General features: G+C 44.6%; 1 protein-coding gene across 1 annotated transcript in view; it reads left to right on the top strand.

The window, feature by feature from the left end:
• Window positions 1–12,655: 12,655 nt before the first annotated feature.
• The window catches only part of GNE (glucosamine (UDP-N-acetyl)-2-epimerase/N-acetylmannosamine kinase), a gene marked incomplete at both ends in the record, with an annotated part of 35,175 nt that continues 21,550 nt past the window's right edge, over window positions 12,656–26,280 (top strand). Inside the window, one exon of the mRNA XM_079548830.1 lies at window positions 12,656–12,706. Within this exon, the coding sequence (XP_079404956.1) occupies window positions 12,656–12,706 (51 nt within the window). The remainder of the gene's footprint in view (window positions 12,707–26,280) is intronic.

Genomic DNA, 26,280 nt, shown 5'->3' with positions numbered 1-26,280 from the left:
TTTTGGCATACAACAAAGCCATGCTTGCCCTTCGCTGCTCTGTTATCAGAACCATGCGCCCTTGAGCTTTGCAACTGTAACAGGGCCCTGAGAGCAGCCATTCATACAAGGGAGTAAAAGCAGCCCCTCTTCTCTTGCTGTTTGACTGGATGCAGAGTGCACAGCAGCAGCCTGCCTAGCTGTACACACGGGACAGAGCTGGGGTCTGGCGTGAGAACTGATCCTCTTTGTTATAACAGCTACATAACCTCAAGGGAAGAAGGAAGCAGAAGTGCCTCTCACCATGCGCTGCCTCCTGCATGCCACTGCTGCAAGTCTTCTGACATAGACAAAGAGAGAAGGTCATCTCAGAGTACTACCAGTCCCCCAGGCAGATTTAATGCCTGCCATCAGGACTGCAAACCAGAACAACTGTATTTTTAGAGTTTTTTAAAGTCTTTGAGTTCTCTGCTTTAGGACAAAGCTGAACACCTTCAAAGACCTTCTCCAGATGCTCTGTAGCCCCTGCAGGGGGAAGGTCTTGGCTGAATCCTAGAGGGCTAGGTGCTAGAGCTAAACATGGAAACTAAACAACTTCTGAGACATATCTGAAAGTGGTGTCTCTACATTTGAAATGCTGAAGTAGCTTTAAAAAGTTGCCCTCTCCCAGACAAAACTCAGCAAGAGCTATCTACTAAAAATGGCTTTCAGAACTAGGCTGAGGAAAAATAATTCATGCATGTGTTTTAGCACATCTGCCTTTTGTTGCGAATAATTTATTCAAATTAAACCTTTCAATCTGAAACATTTTATTCTACTCTCATATGCAATTTATTTATTTTTTTCCTTTACGAAACACTTCAGTTTGGCTATTTTAGACTAATTGAAATATGGAGGAAAAAGTATTTTTAAAGCCTTTCAGATATCAGAAGCAAAAAATACCTGAAGTTCAAACAAACAAATAAACAAAAACAAAAATTAATATATATATATATATATATATATATACTTTTCAGTATATTTAATTCCAAGAGTGCTTGAAACTTGTGCACTCCACATATGCTTTCTTATCCTTTCTGAAAGGATGCACATCTATGACATTTATAAAGACAAATACCCTGGGACACTGCAAAGGGAATGTAGTTCTGTTGGATTGTAGATCAATACATTTCAGGTGAAACGTATTTCAGATTTTTACTGAAACTCTCCTGACAGAACTAGGCCTTCTGTTTTTGGGACTGATCTAATAGAAAAACTTGAAAATAACACTGTCCTGTCAATCGTAGTTTGTGCCAGGAAGCAGAAATCAAATACAGATCTAAATTTTTCCACAGAGAAGAATCCAGTAAAAAGGTATCTGTTCCAGTAGATTTTTGTTTCAGTATAGCTAGTAGTCAGGAAGCAAGAGATGGCAGATTGAAAGACTGTGTGCCTACAGAGTATTTGTAGTACAATCCCGAAAACATTCTCTCAACAGTAAAAGGACTTTTCCTGCAGTTCAGCACACTTCACATCCAAAATGGACCCCAAGCCTAGCCCTTCAGTTTGAAGATACCAGTGTCCAACCTTGATTTCAACTCTTCCATCAAGGTCAGCAGACCTAGACTTTCTCTTGAAAAAGAGGAAGTCCCAGATCTACATAATTATTTAGTGTCCCAGAATCTACCCTGATATTTGAGGCCACAGTCTTCAAATAGTTCCTTTCCACTGTAAAAGCTAAATATATGTATGTTTCTACAATGATCCAAACCATCAGACAATAAGATCAAAAGACTGTTTAAAATGTTCAGTCTTGAAAAAGAACTACAGGAATTTCTGCGTCTTTTGACACACCACACTGCCAACACCTATAAGTCAAATATCTTCTTCCTCTTCAACAGGATCCACATCCTGCACCTGCTTTATTACCTCCTCCTTTCAACACCAAGTAGAACAGGTGGAGAAATTACTGCCAAGAAACACTCAGCTGTTTAAACATAGGTGTCTAGTGTCATTTTAGAGAACTTAAAGCACACCTTACAGTCCTCACCACACTGCCAGTAAATTATCTGTAGGACCTTGTCCATGTCTTTACTTCTTTACAATATCTATCACAGAACTGCAGGATATGATAGGGAAGGACCTCTGAAGGTCACCTTGGCCACTCCCTCTGCTCAAGCAGGGACATCCAGAACAGGTTGGCCAGGACAATGTGCTTATGCCAACGTTCTGCCACACAGAACAGAAATGTTTCTTCATGTTCACAGGGAATCTGCTCTGTTCTGGTTTGGGTCCTTTGCCTCTTGTTCGGAGCACCACTAAAAAGACCCTTTTTTGCACCTTCCCTTCAGCTATTTATACACACTGATAAGATCCTCCTCTCCAAGCTGAACATTCTCAACTATCTCAGCTTCTGTTCATAGAGGAGATGCTCCAGCCCTTTCATTATTGATGCCCTTCATGGACACTCTTAATTGCCTTCATGTCTCTCTTGTACTGGGGGACCTGGACCTGGACTCTGTGCTCCAGGTGCAACCTCACCAGAGCAGAGTGTTGCTTCTTTCAGTCTTCTGACAATATTTTCCTAATGCAGCTCACCATACCATTAGCTTTCATTGCAGAAAAAGCAGACACATTTCTAGCTCATGTTCACCTTGGTGTCTATCAGGAAACCCAGTTTCTTTTCTGAAAAGCTGATTTCCATCTGTTTGACCTATAACAAGTACCAGTTTGTGACGTTATTCTTCCCCAGGTGCCAGAATTTGTGCTTCCCTTTGCTGAACTGCATGAGGACAAGGTCCCTCTGGATGGCAGCATGACACTCCAGTGTTTCTGCCAGTTCTCCCAGATTTGTATCATGTGCAAACTTGCACACTCTACTCTATCATGCAAATCACTAATGAAGATGCTGAAACGGTATTTGACCCAACATTGATCTGTGAGATACACTGTTACTAGACTCCAGCCAGACTTTGTGCCACTCATCACCACCCAGCTACTCGGACAATTTTCAGTGCAACCTCATTGTCCACTCATCCAGCCCAAATTTCATGTTTTGTCTGAGGAGACAGCATCAAAAGTGTTAGTGAGATCCAGGTAGACAATATCCACAATGAGTTGTCTTCTCATTTGCCAAACCAGTCCTTCCATCATAGAAGATTATTAAGCCAATTAAGCAGGACTTCCTGTTTGTAAATTCATGCTCACTAATAAGTATCACTTTCTTTCCAAGAAAGAATACTTTCCTGAATTATTTGACCTTTCCAGAGACTAAGGTGAGGCTGACAAGCCTATGCTTTTCTGGGTCCTCCTACTTGCCCTCTTTCGAGACTGTTTTCCTCCAGTTCTCACAAGTCTCTCTCTGTTGCCATGATCATTCAAGATAATCAATAGCAGCTTTGCAATGATATCGCACAGCTTTGTCAGCACTCATGGATGCATTGCTCAGGGTCTACAGACAATGTCCTTTTCATTAAGTATTCCACAGCCTGGTTGTCTTCCACCAAGAGTATGTCTTACTTTCTCCAGATTTTCACCTCAGCCTTGTGGATATTTAAAGAGTCATTCCAAGGGCACTTGGTAAGCAGACACAGAACTGTTCAATGCAATGAGGAGTCTGACCACAGCACAGATCAGGGGGATGTGAAGACACAGACCTACATTCTAACTGTTGGCTGTGCGAAAAAACAAAGGCATTTTTAGTCACCCGTGTCTAACTCTTGGCTCCCTACTTTTTTGTTTGGGACAAAAGCAGAAGTGTTTCGGTTGTTTCCAGGTGCTGGGAATTGCACAAATCCACCAACACCTCTAACTCAGACCATTCTGTGTCTGAATATAGCAGAATTAAGTACTTATATTTAAACAGCATAACTAGGAGAATAGTGATCGTTCTTTCCTGTCTGTCTCTTTGTTTGCTGAGTATAGCATATTTCCAGGCAAAGCTGAGAAAAAGCTCATTGCTAACTGTGGAGAGACCACCACTCTTCAAACAACTACTATAAATCCAGATCATTGTTATTTTCTGATTGGAGATTGCTGTTTCTCTGGTCTAACTACTGTTAACAAAAAAGACTGCCCATCTGAAACCTTAGCTGTCCTTTTCTGTTTAGGCACTTTTCGCTGTGGAAGAAAACTTCCAGAAGAAAACAGGAGACTTAGTCACCCAGGATATGAAGAAAGATGAGGTACATACTCTCCCCTCATAAAAGGTAATGGGGAGCTGGTTTCCTCAGAAGTACCAATCTGAGGTACTCAATGAGTGCTTTGCCTCAGTCTTCAATGGTTGTCAAGCTCCCCATGTTTGCCAGAACCCTGAACCTCTTGGTGGGGGTGTGGGGAGCGAATTCCATCCCACTGTCACACTGGAACAAGTCCGAGACCTTCTCATGAAACTGAATGTATGTAAGTCCATGGTGCTGGATTATACCCATCCTAGGGTTGTGAGAGAAATGGCTGATGTGGTTGCTGAGCTGCTCTCGATCACATTTGAAAAACCTGGCTGTCCCAGTGAAACATTACTCCCCATTCTTAAGAAAGGGAGAAAGGAAGACCAGGGAAACTACAGGCCTGTGAGCCTCACCTCTGTGCCTGGGAAGATCACGGAGCATATATCCTCCTATAAGCTATGATAAGGCACATATGAGACAAAGAGGTGATTCGAGACAACCAGCAAGGCTTCACCAAGGGCTCATCGTGCCCGACCAATCTGGTGGCCTTCTATGATGGAGTGACAGCTTTGGTGGACAGGGGAAGGGTGACGGATGTCATCTATATGGAATTCTGCAAAGCCTTTGACATGATCCAGCACCACACTCTCCTCTCCAAATTGGAGAGATACGGGTTTGAAGGATGGACTGTTCTGTGGATTAAGAATTGGCTGGCTGGATGCAGCCAAAGGGTTGTGATTAATCGTTCTGTGTCGGAGTGGAGGCTGGTCACAAGTGGTGTCCCTCAGGGGTCAATCTTGGGACTGATGCTCTTCAACATCTTCATCAATGGCATAGATGGAGAGCAGCCCTGTGGAGAAGGATATGGGAGTCCTGGTATATGAGAAGCTGGACATGAGCAAGCAGTGTGCACTTGCATCCCAGAAGGCCAACTGCGTTCTGGGCTGCATTAAAAAGGGGGTGGCCAGCAGGGAGAGGGAGGTGATTGTCTCCCTCTACTGGGCTCTTGTGAGGCCCCATCTGCAGCACTGCGTCCAGGCCTGGGGTACCCAGTACAGGAAGGACATGAAGCTCTTGGAAAGGGTCCAGAGAAGAGCCTCTAAGATGATCAGAGGGCTGCAAAGAAAGATTGGGGGAACTGGGCTTGTTCAGTTTGGAGAAGAGAAGACTCTGGGGGGACCTCACTGTGGCCTTCCAGTGCTTGATGTGAATGTATAAATGGTGAGGGAATGACTGTTTACATGGGTTGATAGTGATAGGACAAGGGGGAATGGTTTTTAACTAAGACAGGAGAGGTTTAGGTTAGATATTAGGAGGAAGTTTTTCACACAGAGGGTGGTGAAGCACTGGAACAGGTTGCCCAGGGAGGCTGTGGATGCCCCACAATCTGGAGGCATTCCAGGCCAGGCTGGATGTGGCTCTGGGCAGCCTGGTCTGGTGGTTGGTGACCCTTCCCACAGGAGGGGGGTTGAAACTAGATGATAATTATGATCCTTTTCAACGCAGACTCTTTTACAATTTTGTGATTTTGTGATTATGCCTTTTTGCCCCAATCTTTGCCAGAAAGTGCTCTAACCATGCTGTGCAAGTTGCAAAGGCAGGACCTGAGAGTATAACGAACTGTCCACTGTAGAAGATCTGGTACATGACCATCTGAGGAACATGAAGAAGTACAACCCCATGGGACCTAATGAGATGGAGCTGTAGAGTTGGGAGAACTAGTGACTAGTGCTTGAAGTTGCTAAGACACTCATATTTGAGAAGCTTTGGCTGTCTGATGGAGTTCCCAATAACTGCAAAAGTGGAATCATAACTATTATTTTTAAAAATGAAAAAAAAAAAAAAAAGAAAGCATGGAGAACTATAGGCCAGTCAATCTCCCCTCTTTATGCAGCAAGACCATGGATCAGATCCTCCTGGAAACACTCTTAAGGCACATGGAATACAAGGAGGTGAATGACAACAAGTCTTCACTAAGGACAAATTTGTCTGACAAGCTTGCTGGTCTTCTATGACAGAGTTACAGTATTGGTGGATAAGGGAAGGGTAACATATATCACCTACCTGAACTTGTACAAAGCATTTGACACATAGACTCATAGAATTATAGAATCACGGAATCACAGAATGGCCTGGGTTGGAAGGGACCTTCAAGATCACCTAGTTCCAACTCCTCTGCTATAGACAGGGGCATCTTCCTCTAAACCAGGTTGTTCAAAGTCCCGTCCAGCCTGGCCCTGAATGCTTCCACAATCTAGCTGGGCAACCTGTTCCAATGTCTCACCACTCTCACAGTAAAGAATTGCTTCCTAATATCTAGTCTAAATCTGTCCTCTTACAGTTTAAAGCCATTTCCCCTCATCCTGTCACTACATGCCCTCATAAAAAGCCACTCCCCAGCTTTTCTGTAGGCCACCTTTCAGGTGCTTGAAGCCCACCATAAGGTCTCCTGAGAGTCTTTTTTCCATGCTGAAGATCCCCAGCTCTCTCAGCTCGTCTTCACAGTGGAGGTGCTCTGGTCCCCAATCATTAGTGGCCATCCTCTGTACCTGCTTCAACAACTCCATGTCCTTCTTGTGTTTGGAGCCTCAGAACTGGACACAGTACACCAAGTGGGATCCCATGAGAGTAGAGCAGAGGGGCAGAATCACCTTCCTCTAATTCCTGGTCACTCCTCTTGATGCAACCTAGGATAGAGTTTTCTTCTGGACTGCAAGCACACATTGCTAGCTAATGTTGAATCTTTCTTTGTTTGAAATCACGTAACACTCCCAAATTCTCCTCGGGGCTGCTCTCATGACATCACTATCTCTGTATTGGGGAGATATTGACATGATGGATGGAGTACTCCATAGTTAAGGAATTGACTGTATGGCCACACACAAAGATATTAGGTGAATAGATCAATGTACAGGTGAAGGCCAGTGATGAGTGGTGTTTCTGCAAGGTCAGTATTGGGACCAGCACTATTTAACAACTTTGTTGGTGTCATGAACAGTGGTACTGAGTACATCCTCAGAAAATTTGTGGATTGCAAGCAGTGTGGTGCAGTTAACACTCTGGAGGGAAGGAATGCTAACCAGAGGGACTTGGTCAGGCTCAAGAAGTAAGCTTGTGCAAATCTCATACAGTTCAACAAGGCAAAATGCAAGGTCCTGCACCTGGGTAGGGACAGTTCCAAGCACAGATGTGGTCTGGGCAGATAATGGATTGAAAGTAGCCCTGAGGAGAAGAATTCGTGGATGTTGCTTAATGAGAGGCTCAATATGAGCCAGTAGTGTGCACTTGGAGCCTGTATCCTGGGCTACATCAGAAGAAGAGTGACCAAACTGCCATGGGGGCTGACCCTCCTTTCCTATGCCACTCTAGTAAAATCTCATCTGGTGTACTCAGTATTCACATTTGGGGCCCCTAGTGTAAGAACAACAAGAACCAGTTGGAGTGAGACCAGAGGAGGAGCACAAAGAGGACCAGAGGGCTGGAACACCTATTCTACCTGTAAAGACTACACTGAAGAATTCCAGTACCTGAAGCAGGCCTGCAAAAAGGATGGAGAGGAACTTTTTGCAAGGGCACTTAGCTATTGGATAAGGGATAATGGCTTTTAGTTGAAAGAAATTAGATTTATATTAGATATTTGGAAAAAATATTTACTCTGAAGAGACATTAGCACAGGCTGCCCAGAGAAGCCATGGATGCCTCATCCCAGGAAGTGTTCTTGGCCAGGTTGAATGGGTCTTTGGGCAATGTGGTCTAGTGGGAAGTGTCCCTCCCCATGGCTGGGAATTAGAACTAGGTGATCTTTAAGATCCCTCCCAGCCCATGTTATTATTCTCAGTTTTTATCAGTTTTCCCCTGGTCTGATCAAGGACAGGGAATGAGCAATTACCAAAGCCGTACCAGAACAGCCTGCAAAATCTTTCAGTGCAGATTTCAAGCCCAGATATATGCTGTAACAGAGATGAGCTACTGTCAGAGCAGGTAACTCTCTGAGATTTGGGACAGGAGCACTCAGTGCATTTCACTTATCTGCTAAGGGAGACCTGACAGGAAATCCTGAGAATCATCAGCTAGCACTGTGTCATACTCCGGACTGCTTTTCTATCTTCTTAAACAGCCAGATCTGTGAAGAAGTAAGGCTTACTGGAAAACACTGGATTGTGGCTGGTCTTCTTGCTGTATCACAGAATCACAGAATCAAATGGCAGAGTGCAGAAGGTCCCTGATGACTGCTGAGAATACATCAGTACCCATCACAGGAGTCAGGTAGAAGAGAGATAAAGGTATCTTTCCCAGATTTGGTTAAAAGGAATGAATTACTTGAGGGCCATCCTCAGTGTAACAGCCAAATGCATTTTTTTTTGCATGTTCTTTCTCACCAGCTTGTTTATCAGTCACAAGGATCTTTCTTCTGAAGGATGAATTAGGCCTCATGACTTCTGCTTCACAGATCTCCTCAGAGTTCTTTGAAATCCACAAAGCTGTCCTTGAACTAATCACTCGACTCCCTGACAATATTTGTTGTTCTCATTTGCCTTTCCTAGCACCAAAACCAAGTGTTATTTTGTGAGACAGCAAGGGAATCTGCATTGTATTGAGGTAAAAAGCTGCAAGAAAAATTTCTTTTTTTTCCCTTCCCTTCCCTTCCCTTCCCTTCCCTTCCCTTCCCTTCCCTTCCCTTCCCTTCCCTTCCCTTCCCTTCCCTTCCCTTCCCTTCCCTTCCCTTCCCTTCCCTTCCCTTCCCTTCCCTTCCCTTCCCTTCCCTTCCCTTCCCTTCCCTTCCCTTCCCTTCCCTTCCCTTCCCTTCCCTTGCCTTCCCTTGCCTTCCCTTGCCTTCCCTTGCCTTCCCTTGCCTTCCCTTGCCTTCCCTTGCCTTCCCTTGCCTTCCCTTGCCTTGCCTTCCCCTCCACAGAACTATGAAGGCCACTCTTCTTTAGGTAAACATCCCATGCCATCCCTGGTGAATCCTTTCTCCAGGTTATTCCCACACATCTTTATGCATACAAACCTACAGTTTCCAGACTCCTGCTCCACATGAATGCAGCAAGAGATTACAGACCTAAGCAATCAGAAGATAAAATCAGAAGACAATCACTATTACAAATACTTCCTTTAGGTGCAGGGTAGCCTGAAGCTTTTGAATTTAGTAGGCTAACCTCTGGCACAGTGTGTCTTGTGCACCATACTACATACAGTCACATTTTTGGCACTATCATACAGTTCTTAGCTAAAACCTCTAAAACTACACAGGACTCAGGAGTAAAATCTGATTTCACTGAGAGCTGGAAAAGCCTATGGATGTGCAAATAAATTTGGTGGTTTGTTTCTGGTAGCAGTGAGGTTTTCAGATGTTATTGATTCTACTTTAATAAGTTGTGGCAAAAAAAATGTATTAGCCACTGACCACACCATGCCACTGGCTACAGAAACTTATGCACCTTTTTCACATTTACACCCCCAGATATTTGGATGGAACGTTGATGTTTTTTTTTTGTTTGTTTGTTTGGTTGGTTGGTTTGTGGTTTTTTGATGTTTTCTGTTGTTTTTTTTTTAAATGAATATGGGTCAGCTAATCTTAATTCCCTGTTAGAACAAGCTAATGGGTTTCATTAAACTTGCAAGCATAGAGACATTCCACTCCCTCTCAATCCAGAGTCCCTGCTGTTGTGCACCCAAAATCCCTTTTCCACTCTTACAAGACAAGCCTGGGTGGCCAGGCTTTATCTATAGAGGAGGAAAAGAGACTTACTCACGGCTTCCATCTGCTTCATCTCTACTTCATCCACTAAAACTGGCTAACCCCAGGAGGGCTGTAGAATGCCAGTGGAGAGCCCCATTTGGCTGGAGGAGTCCACAGCCCTTCACTGCAATGATTGGTGAAAACTCCTCTTTTTCTATCATACTGGAAAAACTGACACTTCCTTTCTCCTTTAGCAACTTTACTGCCCTCACTGTTATACTGAATTCCTGCAGTGTTTGTGGAGTGCCTTTTTGTAACAGAGCCTGCGTGAACTACGTAGAAGTATCTTGCCTTTTCTGAGTATATCTTTTTCGCATGCCATCTTAGCAGGAACCGCTGACAGGCAAATAAAGGGACATAGGGAGAGTAGAACAAGAAGAGCTGGTGTAGCAAGATTAATCAGAGTTTGCTCAGAAAGTTCTCCCTGTTCCTCCTTGCCTCAAAGCAAGGAGAAGAGGTCAGAGAAGTCATTGTTTACTCTCAGCTTCCTGCACCACCAGCTCGGGGTTCTGGATTCCTGTGCAGGTGCAGAAAAACGCTGCAAAAAATTCAGTTCCCTTCTTGCCTCCCCACTTGGTCAGGCCAGAGGACTCTGAGCCACATATCCCTCAGAAGGGGTGAACCTGTAAGGTGTTGACAGCCCAAGGAAAATTAGGGTGCTGCCTATGTCCTGGTAGGAAAGACCAGGAGAAATATGTGGAGATGCCCTGGTAGGCATGAATTTTTGAAGCTCCAGTGCCATCACTGTGTTGCCCATACAGCACTGTATGCATATTAATATCCCATGTAACTGTACAAAATCAAAGCTTCTCCCTTCTCTCGCTACTAGACAACAGGGGTGCTTTGACCTGAGTTCCAGCTGATCAACCAGGCCAGCAGTGGCTTCCTCTGCTGTGAAGTTTCAGGAGAAGCAAATAGGGCCAATCAATCAGAGGCATGATGTGGGGAGGTAAGGATAAAATGGAAGCACTCTCACAGACAGAGCTCCTAGCAGACTCACACCTTTCTAGCGTAGTATGAGAGGAACAAGCGAGTTGCATGAATGAGTTTGCATTATTATCCCTCCAGAACAAAGGCCGGTTGTTCTGGCAGTAGATTAATCATCAGGAGAGTAGGAAGTAGAGGTCCCATGCCAGACGGGTGATTACTGAAGCCTGGAGAAGCAGGATGACCAATGTCTGCTAAGGTGGAAAAGTACAGTAAGAAGGAAGTTGGGGATGGGGAAGCTCATGGGCATTTAGGTGTGGTGGGTTTTTTTGTTACATTTTTTTTTCTATGTAGTGCTGTCACAGGGAAAATACAAAGCCTTGTTCTCCAATTCTAACAGCCCTTTTTTGTTATCAGTGGGGAAATATTAGTAGCCAAGCATCTGATACAGGGAAATTTGAATACAGTTTGCTCTCTGAAATCTCCCATAACCGACAAATCTTTAAAAAAACACATACCTACATATACGAAGGCTGATCAGAAAGTAATACCTCCTATTTTATAATGATGACCCCTGCCATCAGAGGCTGATGTTGGTCTTAGGGCAGTAGATGTGGATCCTTCTCACCAATATCCCATCACATGTTGTTGCCATGTGAGAAATGGCAGCAGAGGGGCACTCTGACAGAGTGGTGTCTGAAGCAAAGGGGTGGAACTGAATTCCTCTATGCAGAAAAAAAAAAAAGGCACCCATTGATGTTTATCAGTGCTTGTTGAAAGTTTATGGAGATCAAACAGCAGATGTCACGCAGTGAGGCACTGGGTGGTGCAATTCAGAAATAGTGATAGCAACAGTGGATCACCTCTGCTGGTGCAGATTGTTAGGAAAGTTGCGTGCAGGCTCTTGTTCACTGCTGTTAGAAACGCACAGCTCTTCGCTCTTTGAAATAGTGTTACTGTGCTCTTTGTATCTGTTGTAGTTTCCTTTAGGAACTAAGGAAGGAGATGTTTCTGTCAGAGTGACTTATGTATATTTATGGAAATACATACATACTTATAATACTGCTCTGAGGGAAGAAAATCTGTTGGTGTTTCAAAGCTGGGAAGCACTATGAGCTGCAAAAATGTGAAGGAAAGGTATGTGACTTAATAGAAGAGAGTGTAGCATGGATGGGTTTCAGTTCAGATTGCAGACAGAAAAATTTAAGGTAACTTTCTGACACAGAAGAAGCAAAGAACTCAACAGAAAAAAAAATTACTTTAAAACACATTTAAAAAAATAATAGTTGTGCCAGTTATGTGTGTGGAGAGCAAGGAAAAAAACACAATTTTCACAGCAAACTACCTCCTTAAGCTCTTATTCTACAAGTGTCCATTTTTGAAACCTTTTGCTGCAGCTGCCTAGCTTTTAAGTATGTAATAGTGTAAAATGAGCAGCCAGAAACACAGCGGCAAAAAATGCAAAACCATAAACTATCTGGCTATGGGAGGAGGATGAAAGCAGTTATTAGCACAGCATGTGGGTCCTGAGTTACAAAATCTTTCAGTGATGGTTATGGCCGCTACTGCTGATTTGGATATGTGTAGGCACAAATCCGACCACAGGGTGGGAGCTGCTCAGTAGAACTGACACAGATTTGCTGACTGAAGTGGTCGTGCTATAAAGGTGTTAGGTGAATGTGCTTGGGCATAGCGGTGATGGGCTGACTGCCGCACCCCTCCCTCTCTCCCGCATCCCTCCCTCCTCCCCGCCCTTCGGGGCGGTGCTTGGGGCTCAGCCGCGGCCCCCGGCTCAGGGCGCCTCTCCCGTTCCTTCTACTCCCTCGGCCTGGCACCGGCAGCACCGGCGGCGAGGGGCTCGGCCATGGGCACCAACGTGCCGCCGCGCCGGGAGCCGCCCGCCCAAGGTCCCCATGTAAGTCAGCGGCGCGGCTCCGCGCAGACCGCGGGGGAGGGGGATGAGGCGGTGTGGGAGCCCCCGGGAGCGGGGCGCCGCCCCGAGATGCCGTGCCTGGATCCCGCGGGGCCGGCGCCGGGCGGACGGGACGGGATGCGGAGCCCCCGATCCCCGCGTGTCGCGTGGGATGTTGGCCGCCGTGCCGGAAGGTCCGCCGTGCTGCGCGGCTTCAGCCTTGCTGGATAGTCCGTGTTAAGGTTTGAGAGCTGGCAGCCTTCGCTCAGCCGGCACCGTCTTTCTTGTGACTTCCCCGCGTACTGTTTGATGATGCGTTGGGTTTAGGCTCCCTAAAAGCTTAGGGTTAGCGCCGGGAGGGCGGTCGGAGAAGGTTTCAGGATGTTAGGTTTTAGCATTATCAGTCACTACATTTGTTTTGCTGTTGTCCTGGTGGCGATGAGGTATGGCCCTATTGTGCCGGGTGCTCGGTAGGCACCCATTGAGAAGAAAGATGTGGGGCCTCGGAAGATTCGCATCCCAAGCAGGTTATAGGCAGTGGGTGGGTGGGGGGCTGTAGGTGCCAGCGGACTGACAGGGAGCTTCGTTCTCTGTGGGGCTGTATTTCTGAGTAGATTTTCTCTGAATGCGTTCAGCTAACGGAAGTGAAGGTGCTGCTGAGGGAAAAGCAAAAGAGAGGCAGACAGAGGGAGAAGGGGACACTGAGCCATGGGGGCTGACGAGGTGCTCCCAAGGGGTTCGAGATCTCCACCAAACCCCAGGCAGGTTGTTGTTTCATCCCCTTGGGCAGCACTCTCAGCACAGGGTTTGCTCTGCCCAAAGTGGTTACTACTGGCTGCTCAATACGACCTGTAGAACAGGTTCATCCCTTTTTGTGTCTGTGACCAGAAGATACAACTGCATGCAGGAAAGATGCAGAAAAGACATCGGAGATCTGCTCTGCAGAGAAGCACTTGGTTGCGCTGGTGAACAGTAGGTTGGCCATAAGCGAGCAGTGTGCCCTTGTGGCCAAGAAGGTCAATGGTATCTAGGGTTGCATTTTTAAAAGAGCATGGCCAGCAGATCCTTCTGTTCTGCCCTGGTGAGGCCATATCTGGAGTACCGTGTCAATTCTGGGCTCCCTAGTTCGAGAAAGGCAGGGAACTTCTAGAGAGAGTCCAGTAGAGGGCCACACAGATGATAAGGAGCCTGGAGCATCTCCTCTATGAGGAAAGGCTGAGAGACCTGGGACTGTTCAGCCTGGGGAAGAGAAGGCTGAGAGATCTTATCAGTACTTATCAGTATTTAAAGGGCGACTGTCAAGTGTGTAGGGCCAGACTCTTTTTAGTGGTGTGCAGTAATGGAACAAGAGGCAGTAGGCACAAACTGGAATACAAGAAGTTCCAGATGAACCTGAGGATAAACTATTTTACTGTGAGGGTGACAAAGCACTGGAATAGGCTGCCCACAGCAGTTGAGGAGTCTCCTTCTCTGCAGATATTCAAACCCTGCCTGAACGTTCTCCTCTGCAACCTCCTGTAGGGAAACTGCTTTAGCAGGGGGTGGACTAGATGGTCTCCAGAGGTCCCTTCTGATTCCTACCGATCTGTGATTCTGTGATGTCTGCCAAAGTACAAAACCAAAGATGTGTGCCTGTACGTGCAAAGAGGTCTTGTCCCGTTTGAATGTCTTACCATGTTGTATTGAAATTCCTCTTTCTCAAAAGTGTGTCTTTACACATCCTGGCTTTCCTCTTGCCTCTCAGCCAGCTTTGAGCTCAGATCTGGCTCCCAGTCTCCCTCAGATCTGCAGGTGCTGAGAAATAACATCATCTTGGATATCCTCCAGTGACAGCATCCATCTAAGATACAGACTTTAAAAAAGTGGATTTCCAGCAAGCACTGAAAATATGTCCATAGTCTTTATTTTTAAATAAAAAATTCTTTGACAAAGTTTTTTTGACCTCTTGTAGCTGTGTTTCCCCATGGTGCCTTAAGTTTAAACATGACACCATCGTGTCATGACATCAGAGTCTGAAAAGAGTAAACCAACATAGAGATAGGAACTAACCTTATCAAAGCTCCCCATTCATAACAATGAAGTGAGCAGCACAGATGGCAACAGAAGGCAGAAGTCCTCCCTAACAGTAGAATATTACCACACAAAAACTGAGAGTAGTTTTTGACTTTTGGTCTTGTATCAGAAGGACCTTCACCTCTACTCCTGTGACATTTTATATTTAAGTGTTCTACCTGCAGCCTGGAGTATTTAGCTAGTGAGATAGTTGGCAGCCCACGCCGTGGGAAATAATTAAGGAACTGAGAATCCCATCAATGCTGTGATGCTCAAGAAAAGGGGATTTTTATGTATTACATAAAAGTGAGACTAGGGCAGAGTCAAGGATCTCTCTAATATTTTTTGCAAATCTGCATAATTCCATTTGGTGGAATTTGGTCGTGGTGACTTTCCCATTAAGTACCTTGCTTTAAAAATGCAAACCATCCTTTTGAAAATCCTTTTTGAATTGCCACATTTTTCTCATAATTCTGTTGTAAAAGAATGAGACGGCTCATGGGACTTAGTGTGAGGCACAAGAGAGTGCTACACATTGTCAGTACTGCAGAATTGCCTGGCAAGGTTTTAGAAAGCACAGGCAAATAGTCCCCTCAGTCAAAGGCAGGGATGCTTATGCAGGTTTCTAACATGACTGCCTCTGCAGCCAAGCTGATCAGAAGGTGTCTGTAACCATATGGCTCTGGGTGGCCTTCTACATCCTGGCACACATCTCACCTTGTGAAAATAGGCTGCCTGTCTCTGGTGGTGTTCCAGGCATACAGCCTTTCCAGGAGAGCCTCAGCACAGCCTGTGGAGGTTAGTGCACCTACTGGGAGCATCACCTTTCCTGCAAAGTCAGGGAATATTTTAGCAGTTGTTTTTAATTTGTAATTTGAGACTATCTTTCATTCAAACATTGAGTACCAAAATCAAAGCCCTAATGAAATACCATGCGTAGAAGTCCAGCTGAGAAAATGAGACTGTCCTGGAAGTTGACTAAGAATAACTGCTGATCATAACTCAGATGCTTTAGATGCAATTTTCTGTTTTAGTTAACTATGTAAAGGAAAGAAGGAAAGAAGTAAATTACCATTTACTGTATGAGTTGCTTTTTTTTTTTTCCTCCTCTTTCTAAATGTCATCCTGAACTTTAAAACTTTGCTCTTTGTCATTTGCAAAGTCCTGGCTTCCTGTCCAAGTAAAATGTGTTTACAGAAGGTCTGTGCAGTCTTCTTGCACAGTCCCTAGAGATTGTGCCTCCTTTAAATTTGTGCGTTTGTTCTTACTTTACCTTGACTTTTGCTTCTTGTTTGGAGAACAAAACCATTTCTGGAGACTGCGAGTAATGAAAATGTGGGCTATAGATAATCCAAACAAAAAATGAGGTTGTTTTATCCCTGGCACCAAATTAAAAACAAGAATGTACTTGTAGATAGTGCTTGGTGCTGTGCTTTTGACTGTCATCTGAGTCTTCCACAGCATTTCTGCAAGGATCTTCAAATGAAAAAAAAACAAAATTGTTTCAGGACCAGATAACAGCCACTTAATAGTGTAGGAATTAAGACTGCTCTAAAAGTCACAGAAATAAAAATGATGTTTGCATAACTGAGCTAATAGGACCTGTCAGGAAGATTTGCCCATTTCTTAGTGAAGGCTATACACATACACACAGACATAGACACGCACACACACACATACACGCAAAAGAAGAACAAGAAAGATTTCTCTCACTTCTTTGCACATTTTATATTCTGTCTCTAAAAATTTCCCCAGCTTTCCTGAAATTGCGAACTGTCTGTATTGTGTAGCATAACCATCTCTACAATCACTTTTTCTTTTTGTCTTCATAGAAGCTAAAAGCCAAATTAGACTTTTACAAATTACACAAAGCAATTTTACCATGGAAAAAAAGGATGAAATACATATTTACTTGTATCATTCTTCAGTCTAGATCTGAGCTTTATCTGTGATTTATTTATTTGTAGCTATGTAGTAGTATTAACCCCCCTAAAATTAGAAATTATGGACTAGCACATATTTGTCATCAGAGTCTCATTGAAAACACAGTTGCAAGCAAGTAGGATGTAGCACATTAGAAGCTATAAAAAAGCTGTAAAGCTTATGTACTAGCTGGACAAGACGAACAAGTAGAAACCTCTAGACCTGGTCACAGTGCTGGAAGTATTTATTAATACTGACAGAATGACAGAGTTTGATGCTGCAACATTCCTCACTGCCAGTCTTTTAATATTCTTTTCAATATCATATCTCAATTGTAAGTGGGAAAAATCAGGCAATCCTATCAGTAGATGTGCGTTTCTGCTTCTTTCCCACTCCTCCCAGCTTCTGGCTTGTCTTGCACTTCCTGCTCCATGGCAGCACATCCCTACACCTTTGTTGGAGCTTGCAAGCCTGCACAGACCCACAAGCACAGCAGCTCCTCTCTCATTAGGGAGTCTGATCTGCCCTCATTCTCTGCACCTGTAGAGACCACCAGTGACGACACTGACAGGAAGGTTGGAGTGAGGGCCAAGTGCTGGGTGGAGTGTGGAACACAAGATTAGAGCCACAGCACTACTGGCAGATAATAATTTTGGTGTCTTACATCTTTAAGGTTGAGATAATACAGCATGCATGAAGGAGAAATGATGCAGCTTTAGCTTCCTCTTGAAAGCCAGACAGAAGATCAAGCTATGCTTTGTAACCGAGTCTCTTTAAACAGAATTAACAAGTTCTGGTAGAAGCCCAGGGTGAGGAAAACTGAGAATGCTTTAAGAACTTAGTTTTGTTGTATGGCCTTTCACATTTGAGAGGCATTTGCATCAAGCTAACTTGGCCATTTCTTCTGCATGTTTTCTTTATCAAGTATGCCTGACAAATACCACTCCCAAACAAAGATGAAGTGAAAGTGGAAATCTGTTTGTTGACAGACTTACCACTGTTCTTACCTAATGACAACAGCTGGCAACCATGTTGATTCCTCCCTAGCTTTTGTCCAAATACTATTGATTAGGTACAGTGGCCGTATTCATTCCTGTTTGAACACATCTTAGCCAGTTTTGAATAGACTGTCTTTTTTGCTTAACTGAGGCTTAGACACAGCACAGGCTTCAGCAGACTGCATCTTGCCATCGTGCTTGAAAATCCTGCTACAAGCATCACCCCAGCTAGGCTGCTATCACTGTTCAACCCCACCTGCTTCAAAGCCAGCTTGAAGTGTGCTGTATCCCCTAGTGAATGCTTGACGTGTGTCAACAAGCATGAATCAGCAATAGCAATCATGTTTATTCTAGCAGAAGTGCGCACGAGAGGAACTTGAAACAGACAAACCATGTCCTTAAGAGCTTTTAACTCAAGTAAAGAAAACAGACCCTTGAAGCACTGGATTGATCACACAAGCAGAGTGGATCATGCGATGGCAGCAGAAAGTGGGTCAGTTCCACTGTTTTATTTTTAGAGAGACAGGGTTGGGGGGGGGGGGGGAATTGTGTGAAGTTTCATTCAGTTAAAGATGTAGGCTCACGTCATCAGAGATTGTATGAAATGATAAATCAATTGAAGTCGTCAGCACTCTTTTGCGTGGGTTTTATATAGGTACTATCTTAGCCCTCCTCGGCCAAGGAGGCCATCAGAACAGAGGCTGCCTTTCATACTGTGCATCTATTGCATCCTTCTGCTCTAGCAAGTTGCTGGAAACTTAATTCAAATTTTATTGGTAACTATAAATTATATAATAAATCACCAAAAATCACCATATGTTATTGTTCTAGTAAGAAAAAGGTTATTAATCTGTTACAGAACACTGGCAACTCTAAAGTCTTGTGATGTCTTTATCCAATTCCTGTAATTTCAGTGAGAATACCAGTTCTCTTTACCTGGGGTTTTGGTGGACTTCATTTTATCATATGTTCTCCAATTTTCAGATATTTTTAAGTTTTTGTTTCCTTGGCAAGGAACTCTGTGCCTAACAAGCTTACCAGCATCCATGTCATCTATCTGTAAAATTCTGAGCAGGGATGTGAGAGATCTGTGCTGTGAGGAGAAGAAAATAAAACTCCAAATCTTGCATAGTGTAAATGACTTCATCTCATCTTCCCTATCTCCTCTTTCTCTGAAACATCAGATATAAGTTGCAAGCCCATGCTGTGGTAATACTGACCTAAAATTGCTGTGGTTGCTTGCAGTAAGTATTGACTGCACTGTTCACCTGGTAGTTTTGTGAAGAACAAACAAGAAGATGCAGAAAGGCAGTGCCTTATTATGCTTTTCCTGCTGTGTGCATCTGCTTATATTCTCATTGTATCATACAGTAGGTGTTACCCAGTCTTTTCCTATGAGGTACATTCATAACAGAGTGCATTCACAGCAGCTGAATGGTTCTGGACACCACTTTCCTCAGAAATAATGACTGCATCAGAAGGACCAGCTGTCCTGGAAGCCCTTACTTCTATTATTCAAGTCTATTATTCAAGTTCTTTCGTGCATTTTTGGTGGCACAATGTACAAGGACATGCACAGCTGCTTCTGGTTACTTGTGAAAATCTTAGACTGAGTTTTCACTTCCTTATACTCAGCAACTGGTTTTGACATAAATCAAACAGATGTATGGGGAGTTAAAGAGGGAGATAACACCTACGCTTGATGTACATGTTTAAAAAGACATGTCCTTTTGCTTTTGGGTGGGAGGAGGTAACTTCCGTGCAGAAGGCAGCGGCACTGAGTGTTAGCCCACGCTTTCCATCTTCTGTACGACAATCTGGTCAGGCACTGACAGGTGCCTTCTCCCAGGTGCAGGCCACAGTCTGTATTTGTCACTTCATTCAGGATGGCTTTCCAAACAGTGCAATCTCTAAGCCAGATGCAGACCAAAGGACATGATCAGATGGTCTTCTGTTCAAATGCTAAGCAGCAAACATGCCCTCTCTGGAAAAAGTCCATCTCCCATTATTGATCCCATTAAGATGTTCTTTCTCTCTTGGAAACAGTCAATTTCAAGCAGAGTTTGAAATATTCCCAAAGATAAGTATTGCCTTAGGTGGATTGTTGTCTTTCCTCCCTCCCTTCCTCCCTTCCTCCCTCCCTTCCTCCCTTCCTCCCTCCCTTCCTCCCTTCCTCCCTCCCTTCCTCCCTCCCTCCTTTTCTCCCTCCCTCCCTCCCGCCCTCCCTCTCTCCCTTCCTCCCTTCATTCCTTTCTTACAACAAAAGCCACTTAAATGTCTTATGATTGAAAATTTCTATACTTGTTTCTCAAAACCTTGTGGGAAAAGGCAATTCTTTTTTCCCTAGTGAGGGGATAGGAGTATAACTTTTCTGATTCCTTTATTTTCTTTTAGTTGAGTTGCCCACAGGAGGCACTATGAAGATAAATCTTTCTTGAGAAGCTGAAATTGAAAGCAGAAGGGATATAACACGTTATATAGGTCAATCTGAAAGTAATGTCTCCTATTTATTTACAAGAAAACTACAAGAGATACAAAGAGCACAATAGCACTATTTCAAAGAGCAAATTCTCAGTTACAAAATACTCTTTTTCAGCGTAGTCCCCACCAGTATCTGTGCCTTTTGCCAGCAATGAGCAAAGCCTGCATGCTGCTCTTGTAACACCAGTGAAGGCTGGTTGCTAGGAAAATGTTGCCATCACAGTTCATCTTTCATCAGCCTGAACAGATGGAAATCAGAAGGTGCCTATCTGTATGGTGGGTATGGCAATGTGCTCCACCATCTTCGAAGAGGTATGGGGCCTCGTGTTAGCATGCTGCAAGAGAAAGGTTGTCTCCTTCTCTTGTCTAACTCTGGATCTTTGAGCCTTCAGCCTAGTCAGTGTCATGAAGTAGCAGTCAGATCTGATGGTTTGTCTGGCTTCCAGGAAATCCAGAAGGATCACCCCTTTCCTATCCCAAAAGACAGTGCACATCACTGTACCTGCTAAAGGCTGTGTGTTGTGTCTTGTTTTCTTTGATGAGGAATTCACGTGTCATCATTTGACGAATGGCCATTCTGACTCCAGCTCACAGTGGTGACACCACATCTCATCACTGGTAATGATGTGATCCAGGAAATGGTCACCTTCAGCCTCATATTGGTTCAATAGGTCCTGACAAACTGGCGTACAGTGTTCTTTCTGTTCCCATGAGAGTATTTGTGGGACCCAATTGGTGCAAACTTGGTGCTATTCTGACGTTGCAACCATCGTTTCCAATGCACAGGAGCCAACACTCAGCTCTGTTCATAATCTTCCTATTTGCATGGATGAGCTGATCAAGACGTTCTTCATTTCATGGTGTGACAGCTGTATGCAGCCATCTGGAACATGGCTTATCTTTCACATCACTGTCACAACTGCTGAAACATGCCACACGCCACCTCAGTGTGTGACATCTGCTGTTTGGTCTCCATAAAAGTTCACCAAGTGTCAATGAATGCCAATGAGTGTGATTTTTTCTGCACAGAGGAATTCAGTGACCCACCTTTGCTTCATACACGCATCTGTGTCAGCCGTTATGGTATCAGGGTGCCCCTCTACTGCCATCTCTCCCATGGTAACAATATATAATGGGATATTGGTGGGAAGGATCCACCTCTACTGCTGTACCACCAACACCATCCTCTGATGTCATGGGCCAATATCATAAAATAGTAGGAGAGCAGCCCTTGTGGATGGATGAATACACTTTGGAGAAAGACACACTTTGAAAGACACACTTTGGACTAAACAACTGTCAGAGCGTAGGTGCCAAATAGATAAATGTGCCATGAGCTTGGTATTTTCTAAGTGTCTGAGGATGGATGGCCCTGCCACATCAGTCTGTCAGTTTCTCAGGCTTCAGCAGCACTAATCAGAGATCCATCAGGGAGAAAAATCGCAGTGAAGAACCCTCCTTTGACTAGGATTATGTGGCACTGCAGCATTTTACTTAAGCATTTCTGTAGGAAAACACAGTGGGCAAGTGCTGCTGAGGAACTGAACCCAGATCCAGGTCAGACCCAGCCTGAGAAAACGAGGCATCTTTTGCAGTCATCTGAAACACACAGGTGTTGAGTAACGCCTGGAGGCAGGTTTTAAAGCAGCTCCATCGCGGCACTGCCAGTGACGCTAACGGGATGAAGTCGATACAGGCCCTCTCGGCTGAATTAACACCCGGGCCGCAGAACCGCCCGGCACAGCAGCACCTCCCGAGGGTCAGACACGTGCCCCAGCCGCGCATCCGCCGCTGCGCGCCTGTCCCTCGCCCGCCCACCGTGGGCGGGGCTGCTACGCGCGCGGCTCCGGCACCGCCACTGCGGCCTCAGCGCGGCGCGGGGAGAGGCGGCCGCCGAGCGAGGTGACCGACGGTGGGCCCTGAGGGGGCGGCCGCGCCGCGCCGCGGGGAGGGCTCCGGGCAGCCGGCGGAGGAGCGCCGCCTGCGGGGGCATCGCCGGGCGGGGCGCGCATGCGTCGCGTGGGCTGGTCGGGGGTGGGGGAGGGCGAGGGTCTGCCGCGAGGAGCGGCGGCTCCGCGGGCGTGCGGGCGGCCGGGCGCGGGGCTGGGCGCGGCGGCGGTGGGTGCAGGCGCGCGGGGACGAAGCGGGCCCCGGTGAGGCGGCGGGTCCGGGGGAAAGGAGGAGCGAGCTTGCGGGGAGGAGCGCCTCGCTTCTGCTGCGGGCCGTCAGGCGGCGGACGGTTCGGTTCGGATTGTTGCGGGTCGGATCTCCTAGGGGAGCGTCTGCGGGGTGGGGAAAACCGTCGGTCTGGCAGCCGCAGAACGCCCGCCTGCACCGAGGCCTGCGCGTGGCTCACACGGGTTTGTTTGTTAAACTTGTGCTGCAGAGGGTACTAAAAATAATTCCGCTTCGGGGCTGCCCAAAACCTAGTGTTAACTGAAGCTGAAATGTGGAATTGTGTGCGGCAGCGTATGCGGGACTCTGGTGAGAGGTTTGTGTCTGATCCGGGAACGTCATTCGTGCGGCTTCAAAGGCACGCCTTAGGGATGTCGGTTTCACATCTTCGATGTGGTTTCATTTGAATTCGTTGCTGTTTTTAGGCGTGCAGAGCTGGGATGTGCTGCGCAGGAGCATCTCCAAAAGAGGCTGGTTTAGAACTGGGGAAGCAGTGTTGCTGCTGGGTCTGACTGCTGGTGATGTGGTTCAAGGTTGTGTGTGGTGATAAAGGGTAACGCACGCCCTGACCTAAGTGTATGTGGCTCTGCAGGCACTCTTTCTCCCATTTTCAGTTTGAGGGACTGAGCGCTGTATGTGCACTTAAAATATTTTTTAAGTAGACCGTTGGACAAAAGGAAAGATGAGATCACATGAAAGCTGCCATCATCTAAACAGATAACTGCGGAAGTTCTAGCAGGAGGAAGTAATTAATTTGTTTGAGGCGTTAACCGTCTGAAAGTGTAATCCGGTATTCAATTAACACAGTACAAGGGTCTAATGAAAATACAAATGTAACAGCTCACTGTAGAACAAATACTATTAACTTATGGCTGGATTTATAGAATTCAGCTTAATTTGTCGTAAGAATAAGTCGCTGAAGTTCCAGGTTGTATCTGTTGTGCTGAAGGTGGCTGGCATTGTTGTTTTGCAAGGGTGAGTGAGAAATGCCATTTCTGATGAGCTCAGTCATGGCAGCTGTCATTGCTTTTTTGCCGCTCTTCTTTCATTCTCAAAGGTAAATTGTGACTGATGGAGTTTTATCAGGGAAAAAAAAAAGTCACCATGTCGATTATAGTTTCACAGAGCCTTAATGGATAGCGAGTGGAAGCTAGAAATATCTTTTACCACTGACAACTTGAGACGGATTTCTGATAGTCCTAACATGACTGTTATGCAAAATATTTTTTTGTTGTGGCTATTATATGTGACAAAATGTAATATGCATGAAAAATAGGGAGAACTTGGAAAAATTGATGAATTTTTTAATTGTCTCGAGGGTGGGATGTTAAAATAGCCTAATAGACTTTGTCTTAAAAATTTACTGAAAAATGAGATATTTTTTTTTTCCCATTTATAAGGCGGACATGGAGGAATATCTGTGCAATAGTGTCAGTAATAGAGAATCAACTAAAGGAAAATTATATTGATGTCAGAATGTGACAAAGCTAAAAACTTATTTCTTTTTGCATTATTTGTGTATAGTGCACAGCATGTAACCCCTGGCTGTCATCTGACCTTGAGTCTTCTGTGAAAGTACAAAATTTGATCCTTCCATCATGGCTAAGACCTTGCGGAAGTAATTCTCTCTTTTCCCCACAGCAAACTTCCATTGCCCTGTAAATACCAAAAATTAAAGGGGCATGAAATCAGTCAGTGTTATTGTTGTGCTTACACAGCAGCTGCTTGGGAAGAGCTTCCCTAGCTAACTAAACGAGCACAGAGATTGATACTGCTATATCTGTGTCAGAGAGGAGCATCCTTCTGCATTAAGCTGGGAAAAGTCACCTCTAGTTTACTTGCCACTAAAATGCAGTAAAAATCTGACATAGCATTACATTTCTTACCCCAAGCATAATACTTATTTAAAATCCAGTTATTCTCAGAAAGAGAACTACAAAAACATACCTGGTCTGATGTTCTCCTACCAAAATGGTGATTTCTGTTGAGGGGAGAAAGGGAGGCAGAAGTGTAAATTGGGTTCCTCTATATTTTTTTAATGAATTTTTCTTTCTCTCTGAAGCTGGTTTTTTTTTTTTTTTTTTTTTCCCCCGTTTTCTGAAATAACCGAAAAGAGCAAGGTAAAATGGTAAATATAGGGTAGGTAAATATTAAACAGGATTACAAAGTTTAATCAGCTATTTAACAGGTTAGAAGAGTCCATTAGAGTAAATGTCTTGCTACGTTACCTGCTGATGTTTGCTTTTTGTTTTGTTTTTGTTGTTGTTGTTTTGTTTGTTTAATTAAAAAAAGTATTCAATTCCTGAGGCATCTTAATTGTTAAGATGTTAAGAATCCTTTTTAAAAATAAACAACAGCAACAGCAATCAAAAATAGACTCCAGATCAACTACTGATTATTGTCATTACTGCCTCCAAAAATTGTTGTTTTACTGTAACTTAACCCAATGTTGTATTATTTAATATCTTGATGTACTTTGCCCCGCAACATAGTATGAAAGGGATTAGGAGTCAATATTTAACTCACTGTATTTCACCAAAGTGTGTTTGACAGATGCATAAACTGATTTGAGCAAAAACTTTCCTTTTGTTCACGGAGCCTGTCAGTGAATGTATCTCTTAGCAGTTTGTTCCATTCTGTAGTTCTAAAACAGATTTTTTTTTTTTTCTTTGATTTATTTTTGTGCCAATAATTTTCTTAGCTAGAAAGTTCCATTTGAATAGGGAAAAGTCATCCTACTGTTTAGAATTATAGGATTATTTATATTGGAAAAGACCTTCAAGATCGTAAAGTTCAGTCAGCAGCCTGACCTACCAAGTCTGGTTGCTAAACCAGCTCCTTTAGTTTATGCCTCTAACGCCTCTTAAATTCCTCCAGTGATGAGGACTGCAGCACTTCTCTGAGCAGCCTGTATCGATGCTTGAGCACACTCTCGAGGAGGAAATTCTTCCTAATGTCTATTTTAAAAATCCCCTGGCACAACATGTGGTTTTTTTTCCTTATGTTTATCACCTGAGAGACCAACACCCTCTTCGCTGCAACCTCCTTTCAGGTCCTTCCAGAGAAAGATGAGGTCTTACTTCAGCCTCTTCCAGATGAAGCAGCCCAAGTCTCTCAGTCACTTCTCATAACTCTTCTAGTCTCCAGTTTCATTGCTGTTCTCTGAACAGTTCTCTGTAACTTAATATCCTTCTTGCAGAGCAGAGGGGACAGCCGCTCCCCTCGCCTGGTGGCAGCACTGGGCCTGCTGCACCCCAAGGTGTGGTTGGCCCTTTGGGCTGCCAGTACACAATGCTGGCTCACATTCAACTTGTCATCAGTCAGAACCTCCAGATCCCTTTCCATGGAGCTGCTCTTCAACCTCCTGTGTCCCAGTCTGCGTCTAACCAGGATTACCTTATCCACGTGCAGAATCTGGCACTTGCTCTTCTTAAACTTCTGGTGGCTGGTGCTTGCTCAGAACTCTAGTTTGTCAAGGTTTCCCAGCAAGACCTCTCTACCCTCAAGGGAATCAACAGTTCTTTCCAATTTAGTGTCATCAGTAAACTCACAGTTCCTTTCAGTCCTGCAACCAAGTTATTTACAGAAACTTTAAAGAGAGCTGCACCTAAAAGAGAGCTCTGAGAAACCCCACTAGTGATTGGTTTCCAGATAGATTTAACTCGCTGAGTATTGTTGAATGTCATACAGTTGGACTTGGCCCATTGATTTAGTCTAACCAGATTCCTCTGTAAATCCTTCCTACTCTTAAGCAGATCCGCATGCCTGCCTAACTTGATATCATCAGCAAACTTAGTGAGGGTGCACTTGATCCTTCCTCTGGAAGTGGATATGTAATAAAAGTGTTAAATAAAACTAGCTCCACGACTGATCCCTGGAGAATATCACTGCTGATCAGCCACCAACTGGACTGACTTCTGTTTGCCTTTTGAGCCCATCCATCCAGTC

The sequence above is a fragment of the Tetrao urogallus genome (genome assembly GCF_951394365.1).
Source record: "Tetrao urogallus genome assembly, chromosome: Z".
Classification (NCBI taxonomy): domain Eukaryota; kingdom Metazoa; phylum Chordata; class Aves; order Galliformes; family Phasianidae; genus Tetrao; species Tetrao urogallus.
This window is presented reverse-complemented; position numbering and strand designations above follow the sequence as displayed.